Source organism: Aquarana catesbeiana, linkage group LG01 (genome assembly GCF_042186555.1).
Source record: "Aquarana catesbeiana isolate 2022-GZ linkage group LG01, ASM4218655v1, whole genome shotgun sequence".
NCBI classification, from domain to species: domain Eukaryota; kingdom Metazoa; phylum Chordata; class Amphibia; order Anura; family Ranidae; genus Aquarana; species Aquarana catesbeiana.
Genome location: NC_133324.1, coordinates 372,905,272 through 372,927,899, shown reverse-complemented (window position 1 = coordinate 372,927,899; position 22,628 = coordinate 372,905,272). Strand labels below are relative to the sequence as shown.

Here is a 22,628-nt window from a genome sequence, read left to right as displayed (position 1 = left end):
TGCAAGCTGAAATGAAATGCACTGCATTGATGCATTCCCACAATTTTACAGCAACTATGGAATATTCCTTTATCCCATTGTTTTGCAAATCTATGTACACTCCAAACTGTATTATTGTTTGAAGAAAAATGCATCTGGCTCTAAGTGTGAGGAGGAAGGGCAAGCAGTAAAACATGAAAGTGAAACTTTCTAAGCAGCTTATAAACCTTGTGATCTTTCTACACATAGCTTGAAGTGCTTTATTCCTCCCTTATGGAGCAAAATGGCCGTAAAAGAGACCCAGTTTAGGAATGTTTACTAACTGGACCGCCTATTATTCTAAATAGGAAACCTTCATTTTATTTGCAAATTATAAAGATTCTAACTACCAGCAAGAATAAGTCCTTACATTTTAAAGAGCACCTGTCATATCAGATCCATCATGGCAGCACCTGTTAGCGGGCATCCACTCACCTGCTGCCGCCACGTCCCTCACCTTGTTGTGTCACTGCCACATCACCAGCCATCCCATTAAAGTGAATGAGACTGTCGGTGAGTCAACAGCGGGTCAGAGGAGCCGCCGCTGTGGGACAGATGACAGTTGCTCTTTAAAAATTATGATTCAAATTGAGTTGATTTCAATCAAGCCTTTTTACTAGTGATTTAAATCAAATCCACCCTGCTATATCTGGTCTCCCACAGAACATGGAAATATTTTAGTAAATATAAACTGATAAATACCTTTTCCCATCAGCAGTATATAGCAGCCTTGTTACTTCTATCAGTTCCTAGTACAGCTTGTAGGAGGAGTTTTCATTCTCCCCTGATCCTGTGTCTGGACAGTGCTGATTGGCCCTGAGCTGACCACATGCACTCTCCCAAGAAAAAAACACTCTAGCAATACACACCAAACTGAGCATGTGCGGCCTGTCCCCTGGCTCTGTAACGATCATGTTGTTTTTTGGAGACAGTGGAAGGCGGATCAGAGACGGGCTCAAACAGCCTTTATACACAATGCAAAGGATTAACCCCTTAGGTTCCACAGTGAGTATAACCAGCATCCTTTACTGCATATACTGACTGATTTTACTGTTGTGGGTTTAGTAACACTTTAAGTGTTGTCCTAGTGTCTATTGGGAAGCAGGAGGCAGCTAAGTGACCAGATGCTGAAGTTTGCCCTTACAAGGTTCTGCAGTAGACTAAATTCTTTCCTCATCTTCATGGCCATGTTCATTAGGACTCTATACTATTTAAATAGGCTGTTAGGAAATTCCTTTATAATCTGAAGTGCAGTACGTATGATTTGGGGATGCCATACTAACAATTGATGTGGTTTCTAGGACTTTTTCTGTGAGTTCAGTGAACAGTCACCTTGTGTTCTTTCAAGATCCCTCTTACAGGTAAATATTTGTTCCGTTACATTCATGTGTATGATTGCCTCTCTCGCCCCTCAGTGAGAGCCTGTCAGAAGAGCTATTTGTTGCAGCTAAGTCTTCCTTCCAGTGCTGGTGGCTGCCATTGCATTGTTTTTCAGATGTGGTGCTTATTTTAAAGTTGAGTGCAGCTCCACAGTAATATGGCTGCCCTGGGAAAAGCACTGCTTTTTACTGGAGTTGGTCAGACTTTAACACTGTTTTTTGGGAGCTACAGCTGTTCTAACCTGACAGGTTCCCTTCAAAGGTGTCACCTGAGCTGCTATCCCTGTCTTCCTTAGCGGCAGATGTGTCCCTGTGAACACTATACAAATAGTGTGTGTATATACCCGTACTATAATTAAAATATTCTATTATATCATATTTTCTCTGTTACAAAATCCACACTACAGTTTTCATGTTGGCTACTGCTAAACATAATAGAAACACAATTCTGCAGTTATTTGGTATACTCAACTGCTTGAAGCTAGAATATATTCTTTTAGGAGCAATAAAGAACGACGCCCACATTTTTATCTGCAGAGGTTCTCATTTTATATTGTGTAACTTTCAAGACCTCTGCTTGAGCTGTTAGTTGATTTTGTGGAAGTGCTGCAACTGTACCGGATACTTTCTTCATCTGCAGACCTGATTCAGAAGAGTAGTCTATAGAATCTGATTGCTATGGGCAACATTCATTTTTCATAGACCTAACCTAAAGTGGATTTGTGTGTTCTGAGGTTATTCAGCAAATGTCTGTGCATTAATACCAGTCTTTTTTTTTTTTTTTTTCCCCTTCTCACTTCAGACCACATTCTTGGTGGATAACAAGAAGGTGTTTGGAACGCATCTGATGCAAGATATGATAAAAGATGCACTACGCTCCTTTGTGAGCCCCCCTGTCCTTTCTTCTAAGTAAGGACCTTTTTCCTTGTGGGTTGGTTTGTCTTTGATGGAGCTGCTTTACTTAATGTTCCCTTGTTCTAGGTGCTGTTTATACAACAATCATCAAGCAAAAGACTACATTGATTCTTTTGTGACGCACTGTGTACGGGTGAGTATATTGGGGTTTTTTTTCCCTCTTGCAACTTGACCAAGCATCAAGTTTTTTTTTTTCTATAATAAGTACATGTGAGCGCTGTAAAGTGTAAATAGTAATATTTGTGGGTTTTGTTTGAAACGAATGTATTATTCCCAGTTGCCTTTCTCTTTGAAGGCCAACCTCTTTCATTCAGGCATTATCCAAGGTCAGCATCTACTTTTAAAATTGAGATTCTGGCCGATAGATGGGTCATCCTAGTGTTTTCCAGTAAACATGGGGGTGAATTTACTAAAGGCAAAGAAACTGCACTTTGCTAGTGCAGTTGCACTCCTTTTCCCCAGAGCTTAGAAAATGTGGTAAGGGTCTGCTAATTTCCATTATCCAATCATGTGCATGCAAAAATGCTTTTTTTTTTTTCATTTTTTTTTTTTTTGTTTTTTTCTTTTCCCTTGCACATGCTTGGGTAAGTGAAGCTTTGCCATGTTTACTAAGCTGAGGAAAATGAGTGCAACTGCATGTACAAAATGCAAAGACTATTTGCCTTTAGTAAACCCACACCACAATGTTCTTGGCTGCATGTACATGTTGTCTCACACAGCAAAAAAAACCCCAGATCTTTTAACAATTCCTCAGGAGTTATTGAGCTGAAACTCCAAACATATCAGGAACACTGTCAGTTCGAGACAAAATAATTGGCCAGATCAGAACTACTATGATATATTGCCTAATGTACCTTTTTTAGGGGAAGGGAGGAGGCGTTACACAAGAGAATTATCAAATTAAAAATTCATGCCACATTTTTGTCTTTTTAAGCCTTTTTGTAGTCTAATTCAAATCCATGGGCACAACAGAGCTCGGCAGAGAGATAAACTTGGTCATATCCTTGAAGATTTTGCCACGTTACAGGATGAGGTATTTTCTCTTTATTTTATGTCTAGAATATGTGACTGTCATTTAGTCAAAAAATATGTCCCTAAAAGCTGTTATTTGGTGCGTACATATTACACAAAAGGTTTTTAAAGTATTCCAAGACTCCTTTCTTAGATGATGGTGCCCCTCGGAGGATTACACGTTGCCACAATGCTTTTGTATCAGGATATGTCAATTTTAACGCTAGCTGTAGAAATTAACAAGTGGCACCACCTAGCAAATTCACCATGTACAGTGGATATAAAAGGTTTACACACCCCTGTAAAATGTTAGGTTTCTGTGATGTAAAAGAAATGAGACCAAGATAAATCATTTCACAACTTTTTCCACCTTTTTAATATGAAATATAAAAGTGTGGCGCTAATTATTACATATCAAATGAATATACAGTGAGTATAGATCAGATATTACGGTATAAACCGAATAAATACGTGAATATATAAATTAGTAAATATATAGTGGCAATCAATATACATGTATTGAACAAAATATATGGAAAACGTGAAGTATAAAGTCCCAATATATGTGCAAACAAACAAAAAAAGTCTGTAATAATGGTGAAAAGATAATGATAGCCAGGTATCTCCTGAGCATGCAGGGGGATGGTTCAGAGCCGGCACCTTGGCATATGAATAGACCGTAGAGAAACCGGAAGTGCACAGAGGATTGATGTCGGTGTCAGGACCATCACCAGAAACCAGGGAGGCTTACCAGAAAATATGGCCTGAAATGGCATATGCCAAACAGGTCAAAAAAGCTTGAAGACCACCAGGTCTAGGCACATAATCTGGCCGGATGTCATCAAGAAGGGAGGGAAGAGGATCAGCACAACTTCCTCAGCAGTGGATGCACCATGAACCAGATAATTAGTATGGATAGCATGTGAGGGAAAAAAACTCACATAGCGTGATAACGTTTGAACTTGGATTTATTAAAAATAAAGAGAAAACAAACTCACATTTTTAGAAGATAAAAACAGCATGTAATCTTGTAGCGGTAGTTATGAGGGGTCCACCCGACATGTTTCAACTAAAAAAGTCATCATCTGGGGTGTGGACCCCCCCATACCACCGCTCTATATATAGATAAATGTTGGGTGATGACCCCCACTGGGAATGACCGAAACCGGAAGTGCTTCTGACAACTTCAATTTCCGGTTCAAGGGGTATAAATGTTCCCAAATCAAACAAAATATATGATCAAGCTATTTTTAATCAAAACAAATTAGATCCGTGAAAATATTGGTTTGATGTAAAAAAGATAGGGGACAGCAGAGTTAGAATGGCTTGGATTAGGGCCGGTATATGACCCGGAACCAAGCCTCACTCTCGATTTATCCAAGGCAAGTGGGCGGAAGCGTAGTGATGACACCACGCTCCGCCTCCTGAGACGAGCCACGCTGTCGCGCTGCGCGATGACGTCATACGCGGAACGCGGCAGCGTCGGCATGCGCTCCACGTCGGTCTCACCAAGCCTCTCTTTGGGGACGCTTGTAAGTGAATGGGGAACGGTCATAACTCCCCCGGAGGTGGAGCTTTACTAGGATACAGGACCGGAAACGCCACCAAAGTGTCAGCAAAGGCGGCCACATACAGAAAAAAGTGTATGATAAGTGAATAAAGGCTGAATAATTTGAAAATAAAAAATTAGAAATGTTTCCGAAGAAATCAATGGAGTATAAATATAAGTATGTTGGAAACCGGGACGTGTTTAACATAAATGGATATGAAAGTAGAATCTACCGGACATCACCAGTAGGGGGCACCAAACAATTCAGAGCATACTTAGATACATATATAAGATAAAATAGTAGGGGAATATAGTAACCAAGGAAACATAATGTAGTATATTGGATCGTACATATTCCTTTGTAGAAAAATTATTTTAAATTTACAAAATACAACTTAAAATGTTTAAAAAAAGTTTAAAAAAATATTTAATAATATTAAAAATATTGAAAAAGAGAGAACAGAAATACAAGCATGGCTATGCTTGGTTGATGAAAGAGTTGATGTCCCATTCAACGTTAATACCTTGCGGAAAATGGGACCCCAACTCGTATATCCAATATGTCTCCAAACGGGAGACGCCCCTAAGTGTCGACCCCCCCCGCCAAGGGGCCGTGTATTTGTCTATGATAAGAAACTGAGTACCCTCAGGGTTTCTATCATGACATTCCCTGTAATGCCTAGGGACCGTATGTTTGGTACTACCTGCTTTAATTAAATTAATATGTTCCGAGACGCGTACCGTAAAGGATCTAATAGTACGGCCGACATACTGTTTCCCGCAGGGGCAGGTTAACAAGTATACGATCCCTGTGGTTGCACATGTGCTAAATTGTTTTATTGCGTACGTGCGACCAGTTACGGTAGAGGAAAAATTGTGGCTGACCCTTCTCCCACAAGTGTTATGCTGGCAAACCAAACATCTTTTACAAGGGTGAAATCCCGTCCAATTATGAAAGAAAGATGGTTTCTTTGGTGGGTCAATGACGTTAGGGGCCAACTTGTTCCTAAGGGATGGAACGCCTCTAAAGACAACCTTGGGGGTCTCGGGTAATAGTGGTCCTAGTATTTTGTCTGTTCTGAGAACATCCCAATGGTGTTCAAAAATCCTTTTGATATGCTTGTGTTGCATAGAAAAGGACGTCAGAAATGACCATTTGAAATCATCATTGGGGTGTTTAGGTCTATCTTGTAGTAGTGTCTGACGATCCACCTTATAGGCATTTTCAATTTCCCTATTTAGATCGGGAAGATTGTATCCCTTTACAATCTTCCCGATCTAAATAGGGAAATTGAAAATGCCTATAAGGTGGATCGTCAGACACTACTACAAGATAGACCTAAACACCCCAATGATGATTTCAAATGGTCATTTCTGACGTCCTTTTCTATGCAACACAAGCATATCAAAAGGATTTTTGAACACCATTGGGATGTTCTCAGAACAGACAAAATACTAGGACCACTATTACCCGAGACCCCCAAGGTTGTCTTTAGAGGCGTTCCATCCCTTAGGAACAAGTTGGCCCCTAACGTCATTGACCCACCAAAGAAACCATCTTTCTTTCATAATTGGACGGGATTTCACCCTTGTAAAAGATGTTTGGTTTGCCAGCATAACACTTGTGGGAGAAGGGTCAGCCACAATTTTTCCTCTACCGTAACTGGTCGCACGTACGCAATAAAACAATTTAGCACATGTGCAACCACAGGGATCGTATACTTGTTAACCTGCCCCTGCGGGAAACAGTATGTCGGCCGTACTATTAGATCCTTTACGGTACGCGTCTCGGAACATATTAATTTAATTAAAGCAGGTAGTACCAAACATACGGTCCCTAGGCATTACAGGGAATGTCATGATAGAAACCCTGAGGGTACTCAGTTTCTTATCATAGACAAATACACGGCCCCTTGGCGGGGGGGGTCGACACTTAGGGGCGTCTCCCGTTTGGAGACATATTGGATATACGAGTTGGGGTCCCATTTTCCGCAAGGTATTAACGTTGAATGGGACATCAACTCTTTCATCAACCAAGCATAGCCATGCTTGTATTTCTGTTCTCTCTTTTTCAATATTTTTAATATTATTAAATATTTTTTTAAACTTTTTTTAAACATTTTAAGTTGTATTTTGTAAATTTAAAATAATTTTTCTACAAAGGAATATGTACGATCCAATATACTACATTATGTTTCCTTGGTTACTATATTCCCCTACTATTTTATCTTATATATGTATCTAAGTATGCTCTGAATTGTTTGGTGCCCCCTACTGGTGATGTCCGGTAGATTCTACTTTCATATTCATTTATGTTAAACACGTCCCGGTTTCCAACATACTTATATTTATACTCCATTGATTTCTTCGGAAACATTTCTAATTTTTTATTTTCAAATTATTCAGCCTTTATTCACTTATCATACACTTTTTTCTGTATGTGGCCGCCTTTGCTGACACTTTGGTGGCGTTTCCGGTCCTGTATCCTAGTAAAGCTCCACCTCCGGGGGAGTTATGACCGTTCCCCATTCACTTACAAGCGTCCCCAAAGAGAGGCTTGGTGAGACCGACGTGGAGCGCATGCCGACGCTGCCGCGTTCCGCGTATGACGTCATCGCGCAGCGCGACAGCGTGGCTCGTCTCAGGAGGCGGAGCGTGGTGTCATCACTACGCTTCCGCCCACTTGCCTTGGATAAATCGAGAGTGAGGCTTGGTTCCGGGTCATATACCGGCCCTAATCCAAGCCATTCTAACTCTGCTGTCCCCTATCTTTTTTACATCAAACCAATATTTTCACGGATCTAATTTGTTTTGATTAAAAATAGCTTGATCATATATTTTGTTTGATTTGGGAACATTTATACCCCTTGAACCGGAAATTGAAGTTGTCAGAAGCACTTCCGGTTTCGGTCATTCCCAGTGGGGGTCATCACCCAACATTTATCTATATATAGAGCGGTGGTATGGGGGGGTCCACACCCCAGATGATGACTTTTTTAGTTGAAACATGTCGGGTGGACCCCTCATAACTACCGCTACAAGATTACATGCTGTTTTTATCTTCTAAAAATGTGAGTTTGTTTTCTCTTTATTTTTAATAAATCCAAGTTCAAACGTTATCACGCTATGTGAGTTTTTTTCCCTCACATGCTATCCATACTAATTATCTGGTTCATGGTGCATCCACTGCTGAGGAAGTTGTGCTGATCCTCTTCCCTCCCTTCTTGATGACATCCGGCCAGATTATGTGCCTAGACCTGGTGGTCTTCAAGCTTTTTTGACCTGTTTGGCATATGCCATTTCAGGCCATATTTTCTGGTAAGCCTCCCTGGTTTCTGGTGATGGTCCTGACACCGACATCAATCCTCTGTGCACTTCCGGTTTCTCTACGGTCTATTCATATGCCAAGGTGCCGGCTCTGAACCATCCCCCTGCATGCTCAGGAGATACCTGGCTATCATTATCTTTTCACCATTATTACAGACTTTTTTTGTTTGTTTGCACATATATTGGGACTTTATACTTCACGTTTTCCATATATTTTGTTCAATACATGTATATTGATTGCCACTATATATTTACTAATTTATATATTCACGTATTTATTCGGTTTATACCGTAATATCTGATCTATACTCACTGTATATTCATTTGATATGTAATAATTAGCGCCACACTTTTATATTTTATTGTTAGTTTTGATCCTGAGTCTACGGGTGTGTTGGCTGCTGTTCGTTGCCTTCAGCGTAGCGCTGTACTTAATCCCTGGTTATCCACCTTTTTAATATGACCTATAAACTGTACAACTCAATTGAAAAACAAACTGAAATCTTTTAGGGGGGGGGGTGTAAAGTAAAAATAAAAAACTAAAAATAATGTGGTTGCATAAGTGTGCACATGCTCTTATAACTGAGGATGTAGCTGTGTTCAGAATTAAGCAATCACATTCAAACTCATGTTAAATAGGAGTCAGTACACACCTGCCGTCATTTAAAGTGTCTCTGATTAACCCCAAATAAAGTTCAGCTGTTCCAGTAAGTCTTTCTTGACATTTTCTTAGTTGCATCCTACAGCAAAAGCCATGGTCCGCAGAGAGCTTCCAAAACATCAGAGGGATCTCATTGTTAAAAGGTATCAGTCAGGAGAAGGGTAGTAAAGAATTTCCAAGGCATTAGGTACACTATGGAACACAGTGAAGACCGTCCTCATCAAGTGGAGAAAATATTGCACAACAGTGACATTACCAATAACTGGACGTCCCTCCAAAATTGATGGAAAGGACGGGAAGAAAACTGGTCATTGAGGCTGCCAGGAGGCCTACAGCAACATTAAAGGAGCTGCAGGAATATCTGGCAAGTACTGGCTGTTTGGTACATGTGACAATCTCCCGTATTCTTCATGTCTGAGCTATGGGTAGTGGCAAGATGGAAGCCTTTTCTTACGAAGAAAAGCATCCAAGCCTGGCTAAACTTTGCAAAAAGACACCTGAAGTCTCCCAAAAGCATGTGGGGAAATGTGCTATGTGTCTGATGAAACCAAGGTTGAACTTTTTGGCCATAATTCCAAAAGATGTTTGGCACAAAAACAACTCTGCACATCACCAAAAGAACACCATACCCACAATGGAACATTGTGGTGGCAGCATCATGCTTTGGGGCTGTTTTTCTTCAGCTGGAACAGGAGCTTTAGTCAAGGTAGAGGGAATTATGAACCGTTTCAAATACCAGTTAATATTGGCACTAAACCTTAAGACTTCTGCTAGAAAGCTGAACATGAAGAGGAACTTCATCTTTCAGCATGACTACGACCCCAAACCATACATCCCAAATCAACAAAGAAATGGCTTCCTCAGATGATTAAAGTTTTGGAATGGCCCAGCCAGAGCCCAGACCTGAATCCGATTGAAAATGTATGGGGTGATCCGAAGAAGGCTGTGCACAGGAGATGTCCTTGTAATCTGACAAATTTGGAGTGTTTTTTGCAAAGAGTGGGCAAATATTGTCAAGATGTGCCATGCTGATAGACTCATACTCATACCCAAAAAGACTGAGTGCTGTTTTTATTTATATATATATATATATATATATATATATATATATATATATATATATATATAAAATTTTTTGTTTTATTCCCTCCACCTTAAAGATTTCAGTTTGTAAAACTCAGTTGAACAATTGAATCCTACACACTTCCTTTCTGTGACCGGAACGAATAAATCGGTTTTGAGGCATCTCAGCCATTCAGGAAGAGCCTTGTACTTTCATCAAATTGCAGGGGGGGGGGGGGGGAATCTTGTGACATCATCCATTCATCTCTGGCACATCACAGAACGCTTTGTATTTGAGGCAAATACTAGGCATTTCCTGAATGGCTGGAATGTCACATGACAGACTTTCCTTCCAGCCACAGAGGGGATATGTGTGCTACTGGGCCAGCCAGACAGCATGGCTTACTGTATGCAGCAGAAGCAGCACAAGACGCTGCACTGTATTACAGCTTCCACAGTGGCCAGTCGTTCTGCCACAGTAAGCATTCATTTAAACTAAGCTGGTCCAGATAACATTTTAAAGGCATAGTAAACAACATGCTCTGGTTTAAGTAGAGTTGTATGCTTCTGGTAAAACTGAAAGCTAGCAGTATTGAATATCATTGATGTGCAAAGTAAAATAAAATGTTTATGACAAAGTCCTACAAAATGTTATGATAAAACTTTTTTTTTTTTTTTTTTTTTTTTTATATAAATACTTGTTAGTATTCATTTCCCATGCAGCATTTGTAATGCCATGCTATAACTTACATTTTATAAGGCGGAGAAGGTAGATGCAGCTCTCCACAGCATGCTGCTAAAGCAGGAGCCCCAGAGACAACATCTGGCATGTTTGGGAACCTGGATCCTCTATCATAACTTGCGGATAATGATTCAGTACCTGCTCAGTGGATTTGAACTGGAACTGTACAGCATGCATGAGTACTATTACATCTACTGGTAAGTTGCAGAGGACTTTCTTTCCAATATATCCCAGGTAATTATATGAAATTCCTCTTGCATTCTTGATAAGCTTATAGATATGCTTATAGATAAGTTTATGGCACCCCAGACCATGACTTTAGATGTTCTTGGTGACCAGCACACAAAGTGTATATGTATATATGTGTGTGTATATATTTTATATATATATATAATATAGTGCTCCAACAATATAAAAAGATACCTCTGCAGGAGAGGCTGGCCATGTGGAATTAACTGTCATTCAACTCCACTTAGAGTGCTTGGTTGGAACTTTGACAGTGAAGGGACTTGGTTATCATACAAATTGTGTCTCCCAATAAAGATCTTGGCGCTTCAGTGGATTTTGCGGTCCCTTCAGTGTTGGACTAACTCTTTGTACGGCCATCGGATATAGTCAGACAACACCATAGCATCGTACATTGATCAGGGTGGAGCAGAATATTAAGACCTTGCCTGTTCATTAAATGGATATAATGTGCAATGTATGATAATTGGATCACTCAGACTATTTTCTTTCCTCCCAAACTCTTTACCCAACTCTATCCAGTGGAAAAAGAGTTTGCTAAGAAAGTGGTATGTTCCTTTAGTTGATCCTGCCATCTCAGTCTTGAACATTTCACTATTCCTTTTGAAGATGGCCCTTATCTCCAAAGATTGTGCAGATGGAAGGTTTGAGACACTCCTTAAAGGCTCTTTACTCTTGCAGGCCCATCCCTGCAACCAGCTCTCGCTGCAATTTCAGTATGACAAACTGCAGCTGATTAAACCAGGACATTGAACAACCAACATGATCCTGTATTCCAGGATTGTGCTTTAACAGAGTATTTACAGCAATTGCCTTCTGCTCTTCTTTGTGTGTTTTTACTAGAACGCGTCAAGACGAATTGAGCATGCATGCACATGCGCAGAATCCTGTGGCTACTAGCCCGGACAGCTGACACTGATTGAATACCCTTTACATGTATGGCCTTTCAAGGAACATGTCTGTTAATGGAGACACTTGACCAATTCGTTAAAAATGTCAAAGCAGCAAAGGTTTTGCTTCCACAGCGGAAGATCTCAAAACCCTCCTCAGGAGCCACTATCTCTGCAAAACTCAGTGCACCTAATTGCTCTACCCAGGCTTCAACTTCCAAACCTAAGTTCAGCCCTTCATTTTCGGGAAAGACTTGGGCCGCAACTCCTAAGAATGAGGGGAATTTTTTTACAATCTTCTTTAAGTCAGACACCCCAGACCTGTGGGTTCAATCAATGCTTTCAGATTGTTACAAAAGAGTTCAAAGCTCTACCCCCTCAGTTTTCTTCTCTCAAATCAAAATCTGCCCAAAGACAGTCAGATTTGCACAATGACCTGAACCATCTCATGCCAGGGAGGAGTTGTGCCAGGACCTCAACGGGTTCAAGGGTTTTTACTCCACCGGTTTACAGTACCGAAGCCCAGCAGGGACAGCCATCCTATTCTGGATTTAAAATCCCTCAAATGGCTTCACATTCCAAAATGTCACATAGAATGCGCAAGGTCGGTCATTGCTTCTCTGATACCAGAGGAATACCTAGCATCTGTAGACATCCAAGATGCTTATATGCATGTCCCCATTTATCCTCCTTTTATCAGTGCTTTCTGCACTTCGCAGTGGCAGACAGTTATTTCCGGTTTGTCACACTGCCTTTTGGCCTATCCTCTGCTCCAAGATTATTCGCAAAGGTCTTGGCACCTCTTCTTGCCCTTCTCAGGGCATACAGGTCACAGGTTATCTTTACGACCTTCTCCTGATAGATTCATCTGCCTCCCCAGTAGAGCTGCACAATTAATTGTTAAAAAAAAATTGTAATCTCGATTCAACCCCCCTGACGATCTCTATTGCAGAGTTTGCCGATTCTTTCATATAACAAGTGGAGAGACTTATCTGCTCACTCAGCTGTCAAAAGAAAACATCTAAAGAAAAAATCCAGGCAGTCTGCCAAGTTTTTAACAACGTGTAATTGCAGGAAGTTTAACCACTTAGTCTAAATCATTTTCTGACACTTGTTTCTTAACCTCCCTGGCGGTTTTCCCGAGTGTGGCTCGGGGTTAAAATGCAGGACCATTAGCGGTAACCCCGAGCCACACTCGGGATTACATCGCAGGATCCTGGTGCCTCCTTACTTACCTTGTCCCCAGGATCCTGCGATGTCCCCCGCAGTGTCCGAGGGCTCCGTCCTCCTCCGAAGCCTCTCCTTGCCAGGCTCCGTTCCCTGCGAGCGTCGCGACGCACGGGGGCGGAGCCTGGCGGCAAATTCCAAAAAAAGTAAAAATCATAACACATACAGTACTGTAATCTTACAGATTACAGTACTGTATGAAATGATTTCACATCCCTTTTGTCCCCAGTGCTTTGGCCCATGCCCTGTATGCAGTTTTATATTATATATACTGTTCTTTCTGCCTGGAAACTGGAGATTGTCCATAGCAACCAAAAAGTGTCCCTTTACGTCAAAAGTGGCTTTAGACCAGCTAGAAAACAGCGATAGTAAATTAGAACACTTGCAGAATTGAGCGATAGTGAATTGTGGGGAAATTTATTTTATTACTATTTTTTTTTTTTTAATTATTTATTTTTATTTATTATATTATAATTTATGTTTTTGTGTTTCAAACTTTATCATACCCGGGATATCTACTAGACTCTGGTTTGGACAGATTTAAGTGTGTTATTGTTAAGATTTACAGACCTACAATATAAAACGCCAAATTTCCATGCAAAATAATTGTACCGCTTTCAGCACCTAAAATCCGAAATAATCATACCGCCAGGGAGGTTAAGTTAAAGTCAATATTTTTTGCTAGAAAATTACTTGGAACCCCCAAACATAATATATAAATATAAATCTATATATATATATCTCTATCTATATATATATATCTCTATATATCTCTATATATATATATATATATATATATATATATATATATATATATATATATATATATATATATATATATATCTCTATCTATATATATATATATATATATATATATATATATATATATATATATATATATATATATATATATATATATATCTCTATCTCCTAGGGAATAAAATGTCAATTGCTGCAATATTTTATGAAACACTGTATTTGCCCAGTGGTTTTTCAAACACAATTTTTGGGGGAAAAAAAAGTTAGTTTCCCGGGTCACTGTGGTTGGAGTGAGTGGACTGAAACAAACGGCGCTTGGTGACTGGTGATTGACTGTGAAGGCCTGACCTGACTCCTGAGCTGAGCAGCGCTGGCACGGCTTCTAACAGTATATGTAAACCACATGCGGGCCTCAGGCTCAGTGTGTGTCAGCTTGTCTCTCTCCTAGCTAGCTCAGTCTGTATGTGGCCTCAGCTCTGCACACACTAATCCCTGGAGGCCTGGACCCTTCCCTCACTCAGTTGGTCCCCTTCCCTGCAGTGCTCTGCTCACATCTCATTCTCTCCACTTACTCAGTGAGTGACTGGGGGGGTCTCTCCTGGGAGGGTTTTTTTTTTGACAAGTGTGCAAAACATTAGACCTATTCAGTAAATATGCTCAACATGAGCACCATAGTACATGTGTGTCTCATATATATATAATATGTGTGTATATATGTATGTGTATATAAGTGGTTGGAGGGAAGCTACAGAATGGCAAAGATGTTTTTTTACAAATTATTTGAGCAGACTGCAGTTCCTCTTTAAGTTCAGGAAATAGTAAGTGGAGGAACACCATACATCTTATATTTTGTTGGGCAACCTTTATGTTCATACACTAGTTTTTAAAAAGGCAAAACCTGATTTACCATCTGAATCCATGTTCGGACAGATGGGGGGCCTGAGTTGAATCCATTTAAGTGCAATAGTCTTCCTGGCCAGAAACATCTTTTAGCAAAATCCGTTGGTACCTCTGCCACTGTTCCTCATCTAAAATACCTAAGAGGCAGTCTAGAAGTGCATAGTACCGGCACTGACAGAACAGAGGACAAAAGATCCGTCATCTGTTGCCAATACCTAGCTATGACAGGGCACACCGATAGTGCCTGAATAAAATCGGCATTTGTGGTGTTACATCTCACGCAATTGGAGGTGGGCATTGCGAGGTATAGCATGCAGTCATACCGTGAGATGCAACTGGTGTATGATATACAGTTGAATCAATTTATTGTTAATGACTGGAGACACCTGCAAATGGGAGGAACAGGCCTCCTCCCAGTCCTCCTTTGTAAACAACAAAACATTTTTGTTGAAATGGAACAAGCATACTCCTCTCCTATTTATGCTCCTATCCAGCCGAGTAAGAAATTCCTTATTTTGGTGAATCTCCAGTCCAGCCCTGACAATGGAGAAATCCTTCTCTTCCTATCACACAAAAGTGATATTGGCTGATGCTAGTCTTTCAGGCTGGAAAGGAATGTTCCAGTCCCTCATAGTCCAGGGAATATGATCTCTTGTGGAAATCCAAGCTCCCCATCAACATCTTGGACCTCTGAGTGAAAAAAATGGCTCTGCAACACTGGTCACCCTATTTTTCATGGACATTCGATCAGGGTGTAGTCAAACTATGCCACTATTGTGGCCTACATCGACGACCAATGGGACACTAGGAGTCCTTCAGCCCTGAAGGAAGCAGGCTAGATCATCTCCTCGACAGAAACTTACTGTTCAGCAATATCTGCAGTGCACATCCCCAGGAGTGGACAACTGGGAAACTGCCACTGCCTGGATCCGAGAGAATGGGCCCTTCAGACATATTCAATTTGATATGTCAGACATGGGGGACCCGGATGTAGACATCCTAGCCTCCTAGGTGTACAGGCAGTCCCTGGGTTACTAAAGAGAGGTTCTGTATGTTTGTTCCTAAAGAGGAGGCCCACCCACCCCTGCAAAAATTTAAAAGCCAGCAGCTACACATACTACAGCTGCTGACTTTTAATAATTAGACACCTACCTGTCCTGGAGTCCAGCGATGTTGGCACCGCAGCTGTTTCCATCGGCTGCCGCCGCCATTGCAGGTACGGGAACCCGGCAGTGTTGCATTATGGCTTCACACCAGGCCCCTACTGCGCATGCGCGAGGCACCGCTGCGCTGTCCTACTGGCCCAGTGGGGGAGGGAGGAGGGAGCCAATCTGTGACGTAATGCGCCACGGCCCGGACTCCTGGAAGCGGGGACAGGATACCTGTCGAAGACTGGTATCCGCTCCCCACCTCCTCCCCAAAGGGTGCCAAATGTGACAAGGGGTGGGGGGGAGACAAATAAACGGAAGTTCCACTTTTGGGTGGCATCTGCACTTTAACTTGAATTTGTATGCAAGTTGAAACAGGTAAAAAAATTTAAGTGTAACTCCAGACAATTTTTTTTAATGTTTTTTGGATAGCATAGGGAAGGGTTAACACCCCTGTAATGTGTGTTTTTGCTGTTTGTGCCCCTGTTCAGAAGAATTTACCTCACTTACTGCCCCTGTGACCGTTTTGATTTTTGAAAATTTTGAGTTGTGGAAACAAGGATTAGTGATAGCTTCAGTATAGACACCTTTTTCCATGATAACTCTTACAGGAGTGAATTTCCCTTCCTAGAGGTAGATTTCCTCTCTCTTCCTATTGTCTCCCTCGGTTTGTAAGCATGAATTGTATGCAAGTAGGATATTTGTAACTCGGGGACTGCTTGTATCTTGCATCAGTCCTCTGTTACAGCACCCTGTGCTTATGCTGCATTTGGATCTCAACTTGGTTCACTATGCCTTGTAGAAACCACCCTTTTAACCCATCAGGAAGGTTCTCCTAGATGACCTATCATGCAGAGTGACCTCTTTGGTAGCTATCAGGTCTGTCAGACATGTCTGAGTTAGCAGCCCTTTCTTGTAGAGAGCCATTCCTCAATCTTCACAATGACAGCAATCAAAGATAGCCATACTTTCTTAAAGTGGTATCACACTTCCACCTCGATGGAGACATAACTTTACCATCCTTATGCCCTGCTCCAAAGCATCAAAAGGAAATCTTTCTTCATTGCCTGGATGTAGTAGGAGCCATTAAAGTTCACCTTAAAGTATTTGTAAACCCTTCCATATACCCAGTGACGTGACTGGCCTCAGGTGATGCACAAAGCTAACCAATCCTCCTACAAAAGTTGTATCTCTCTGCAGTCTTCTCTTTACATCCGTTCAAAGTCCTAAATATCTAAGCTTGGCTGAGCGTTCAGAAAAAAGGGGGCAGAGAGCTGAAGTTACACTCTGCAGACCTCTGTAAGGAGAGGTCTGAGAGCTGATCGGAGGGAAGAGTAACTCCCCCCTTCACTCAACACACAGGAACAGAGCTGAGGCTGCCAGTCAGTTGGAGGTCCCACCCCTGTCACCTTTTTTTATTTTTTTTCTTGGTGTCAGGAAAACTTGTCAGAAGTGACTCGTGCTAATAGAGGAATGAAGCAGCAGACATAAGTTACACTTAGTGATTTTTATTGAGACAAGTACACACCATATAGAGGGATATGCTTTGATCATATTTAATGTCTAAGGTTTACAACCATTTTAAAGCAATGGTTGCAAGCAGGAAGACTCATTCAATTTTTGTACTCCTCTCAGGGCCTCGCAAAGAAGACCCTACCTCAAAATCCACCATTGTTTGATGGATGGGAACACTAATCACCAGGGCTTACACTCTAAAGGACAAAACTCTGGTGCTCCTATGTACTCATTCTACCAGATAGGTGGGCATTTCCTGGGCTTTCTGGCACCAGGCCTCTGTAGCCCAGTTTTCTAAGGCCGTTGCCTGGTCCTTTGTTCAGGCCTTTTCAAAGTTTGATCAGGTGTACATCAAGTCCTATACGGATGCAGCTTTCGGTTGCGAAGTCCTTGCAACAGCACTCTGAAGTTGGGTCTCTTAACCCTTGTTATTGGGCCTGATGGCACAGTTCTGTTTGCCTAGTTGTTGCACAACCTTCTCATTCATTGCTTGGGGATGTCCCAGGGTCTATGAATAGTTTGCCTGTGTACTGTACGATTAAGAGAAGATGGGAAACATTTTGACTTGCCTGTAGATTCCATACCTTGGTGTTCAGAATACAGGCCACTCTCCCTTCCATTTCTTGATTACACTGCATTGCTTGTATAAAATGGAGGACTCGCAAAGTGGGTTAGGGTTATAGGGGCACCCAGCGGGCATGTCCTTGAAAGCTTGCTAGTGTCCAATCACCTGAAGGTACAAGCCTATAAGGTGTCTTGCACACTGCAGCCTGAAAAAGCTCAGTACAGCTTTTTTACTGATCTAGAATACAGCCCATTGTTTACAATGTACCTGTACACACAGGTGCATAAACAAACGCTGCGTGTTCTTGAGTAAAAAAACCTCAAACTGCGCGCGTGGTCAGTATTTTGCACCAGTAGGTGTAAATACTCATATGAGCATAAATATTTTCTCTAGGAATGTTTTGTGTGTGCAAATATGCACGAATACTCGCAAAACAAACACTTGAAATTATATCCAAAAAAGCAGGTGCTCAAACATCATTACCGTGTGTAAGAAGCCTAACCCAGCTTCTATTATTACTTTGCCTGTATCCATACCATAAATTCCATACAAGATATGGAATTTAAAGGCAAGTCAAATTCCCTCTTTCTTGGAGTTCATTGAGGGACAGAGGTCCGACCCCTCTGTTTTATGATCATGCTCTTGGTACTGCTTTGCTACCAAACTGAGATATCGTGGAACTAAGATGGGTATCCTGGACTGACCCACAGCTTTTTTTTTTTTTTTTTCCCAGTGTCCAATCTTCCTGTAGGCGGCAGTATATTTTAAAGGTTTAAAACTTCCTTTTTTTCCTCAGTAGACTTCAAGATTTTATACAACTAAAAAATTTTTGATGTTTCTGTTGAGAAAAGTGCAAAATATACCTAGTGATTTTCCCCAAAATCTTATGAGCTGATAACGTCCTGTGCTGCAAGGAGCAGTTAGGGAAATGAGGAGTTTGAAAAGGGGGGGGGGGGGTGTTGGTTGAATAAGAGGTATTTGTTCTTTGTACTGCATCAGAAATGAAGTGGGCAGGGCTGACACCACATGTTTTTGAATTCTGATGCACTGTTGTCATGTCAAAGAGGAAAGTAGAGAACCACTTATTTCTGGCACATCAGCAGTTTTTTTGTGTACTTGTAGTGTGTACATATTGAAATGCGTGTAATGCAATATTTTTTTTTTTTGCCCTAACATATGTTTTGAATCCATATATATTCTGATTGGACGTGTTTTGCAAATACCCCCTGTTTAAGCAGCTCACATGTTTGGTAAATTTATACAGGTATCTTTCTGAATTTCTATATGCATGGCTGATGTCTACACTGAGTAGGGCAGATAGCTCACAAATAGCAGAAGAACGCATAATGGAGGAGCAACAGAAAGGGCGGAGCAGCAAAAAGACAAAAAAGAAAAAGAAAGGTAATTATTTTTTTTTTTAAACTTACACATTTCAAGCACAGTGAATACACTTGCTCGCTTGTGAGCATGGCAACATTTCTCATTCACACTCTGTTTATATTTTTGTAAACGTGTAACTGTCTATCTTGAATCCTGAAATATATTTCTTTTCAACAACTACTAGTCTTTTCAACTATATCCAAAAACCTTACTGAAGAAAAAAAGTATCGTTAGTAGTAATCAGCATGTGTTTATGAAAGGTCGTTCCTGCCAGACCAATCTGCTAACATTCTACAAGGAAGTGAGCTGCCCTCTAGATAGACTAAATCCACAGGCCTTCCCCTATCTGGATTTTGCAAAAGCATTTGATACCACTCTCCATAAATGCTTAATTTACAAGCTGAGGTCTGCAGGCATGGACCATAAGACCCCTTTCACACTGGGGCAGTTTTCAGGTGCATTAGTGCTAGAAATAGCCTCTGCTAAGCACCTGAAAACCGCCTCTCATTCATTTCAGTGTGCCTTTTCACTTGCGGGATGCCTACAGCGCTCCCAAAATGCCCCTGCCCATTGGAATGAATGGGCAGCACTTTCATAGCGCCGCAAAACGGGAGTTTTTAACCCCCTTTTATAGGGTGAAAAGTGCCGCTTAAACAGCAGTAAAGCGCAGCTAAAACGAGCGGCACTTTACCCTGAATGCAGCCATGGCCCCAGTGTGAAAGGGGTTTACAGTTAGTTCTTGGGTAAAAAAACTGGTTACAGGGGAGTGTCCAAAGGGTGGTGATAAATAACGTGTATTCAGACTGGTCAGCAGTGGTAAGTGGGGTACCCCACGGTTCTATCTTGGGACCAATTCTATTCAATTTATACATAAATGATAGAGGATGGGATAAATAGCTCAATCTCACTTTTTGCGGACAACACAAAAATAAGCAGGACAATAACTTCACATCAGGATATAAAAATTTTACAGACAGACCTGAATACAATGGAGTGGACAGCTATGTGGCAAATAAGGTTGTGGATAAATGTAAAGTAATGCACTTGGGGGCAAAAAGCATAAATGTAAACTACTCATTAGGGGAGAACTGCTGGGAGAATCAAGAAAGATCTGGGGGTCCTAGTAGATGACAGACTGAGAAATAGCATGCAATGTAAAGCTGCAGCTACCAAAGCCGACAGAATTTTAGCATGCATAAAAAAGGGAATACACTCCAGAGATAAAACGATAATGGTTAGACCACATCTGGAGTATTCTGTTATGTTCGGGTCACCAGTCCTCAGAAGGAATGTGCTGAAACTGGAGAGAGTCGAAAGAAGGGCAACTAAATGAATAAGGGAACTGGATAACCTCAATTACGAGGAATGACTACAAGCACTAAATTCTCGCTGGAGAAGCGACGCTTGAGAGGACATGATGGCTATTTTTACAAATACCTCAATGGTGGTCCCAGCATAGGAAAAAACTATTCACTCTCAGGCAGTGTAAGAGGACACGGGGCCACACAATGAGATTGGAGGAGAAGCGGTTTAACCTTAAACTGCGCAGGGGTTTTTTCACGGTCAGGGCAATAAGGCTGTGGAACTCACTTCCACAATTGGTGGCAGCGGGGAGTATGGATATTTTTAAGACTCTTGGATGTGCATTAGGGTTGCACCGATAATAGTATTTGCCCAAGTACTTGCACTCGGGCAAATGCTCCCGATGCTTCACGCGAATACCTTAGCATCCCGGAAGTCAGTGGGTGGAAAGGCGGACCGGATCAAGAGTCCTAGCACAGTGGAGAGAGTCCTTGCAGCGGAAGGTAAGCTGGCAGGGGTGTGGGTCGCAGCCGCCCGTCAGAATCGGTGACCCGGGCCATCAGAATTGTTAACGGAAGTGACGCCCGTCTCTCCGTCAGACTGTACACTGCGATGCTCGTCTTGTTACACCCTGCACTCGGCCTCAGTAAGCCTGCAGTCACAAGGCGGCAGCGGACATCTTGTTACACCCAGCCCATACAGTTCTCGAATTAAAGTGGCTGGGTAACAAGATGGCGGCTGCTGCATTCTGACTAGGCTTACTGAGGCTGAGTGCAGCATGTATCAAGATGGGCTCTTGTATAGTTACTCTTTATAATGTTTAGTTTTTTTAATGCCAGGCATTATCAGTGCCACTGCCTACCAATCAATTCCACCTATCACTGCCCATAAGTGCCACCTGTCAGTGCCCATAAGTGCCACATATCGGTGCCACCTATCAGTGTCCATCAGTCAGTGCCACCTATCGGTGCCAGCCATTAGTGTCTGTATTGTGTATCTGTATTGTGCTTTTGAAAACTCACTTGACATTAAAAAAAACGGTAACGGCGAGTACTTGAAAAAAACGGTACTTGTACTCAATCTTAAAAAAGTGGTATTGATGCAACCCTAATGTACATCTTAACCACTTCCATACTGCGCGAATTTCAGCACTCCTTTTTTTTGCAGAGACCCTAGGGAATAAAATGGCGGTCACTGACTTTTTTTTTTTTATTTCACAGTATTTGCACAGCACTTTTTCAAAAGCCATTTTTTTTTTTTGAAAAAAACTTTCCTGAATAAAAACAAAACCGTAGTGTTGGCCCAATTTTTTTGTATAATGTGACAGATGTTACACCAAGTAAATAGATACCTAACGCTTTAAAATTGCACACACTCTTGGAATGGTGCCAAACTTCAGAACTTAAAAATCTCGATAGGCGACACTTTAAATTTTTTTACAGGTTACATGTTTAGCGTTAGAGGAGGTCTTGGGCTGTAATTATTGCTCTCGCTCTAACGTTTGTGGTGATGCCTCACATTTGTGGTTTGAACATCGTTTACATATACGGATGCGACCTACGTATGCGTTCGCTTCTGCGTGTGAGCACGTGGAGGCACTTACATTTTTTTTTTTTTCCCTGTAAACATCCCATTTAGTAGGAATAGTGCGTGACAGGTCCTCTTTATGGAGAGATGCGTCCCATCTCTGCTCCCAGGCTGGAAAGTCTGAGATCCAAAAAAAAATGAACGCTCTCAGGCTTTCTAGCCGTGTCCCTGGCATTGTTTACTTCTGCCGGCCCGGACGTGACATCATAACGTCACGCCCTGGCCTCCGAGTTATAGAGACTGTCAGACCATCTGTCCCTCGGAAATCTCTGGCTAACTTCCACCGGCGTTGGATTCCTTCTCCGGCACGCCGATCACACGGGAGAAGCACCAGAGGGGGGGGTCGTCCCCTCCCGCTGCCTGTAAGAACGATCAAACGGCCGAACAGCCACTATGATCATTCTTACAGTGTAGGGAATTGCCAGCTGAAAAAAACGATATCTGA

The 22,628-nt window shown here is 41.6% G+C and overlaps 1 protein-coding gene across 4 annotated transcripts in view; it reads left to right on the top strand.

Moving 5' to 3' along the window:
- NAA35 (N-alpha-acetyltransferase 35, NatC auxiliary subunit) overlaps window positions 1-22,628 on the top strand; it is a 70,206-nt gene that overhangs the window by 25,536 nt on the left and 22,042 nt on the right. For all 4 annotated transcript variants that reach the window (XM_073633494.1, XM_073633483.1, XM_073633505.1 and 1 more), the window contains exons 13-18: window positions 1,320-1,379; window positions 2,200-2,306; window positions 2,379-2,445; window positions 3,247-3,345; window positions 10,683-10,861; window positions 19,179-19,315. In XM_073633494.1, the coding sequence (XP_073489595.1) occupies window positions 1,320-1,379; window positions 2,200-2,306; window positions 2,379-2,445; window positions 3,247-3,345; window positions 10,683-10,861; window positions 19,179-19,315 (649 nt within the window). The remainder of the gene's footprint in view (window positions 1-1,319; window positions 1,380-2,199; window positions 2,307-2,378; window positions 2,446-3,246; window positions 3,346-10,682; window positions 10,862-19,178; window positions 19,316-22,628) is intronic.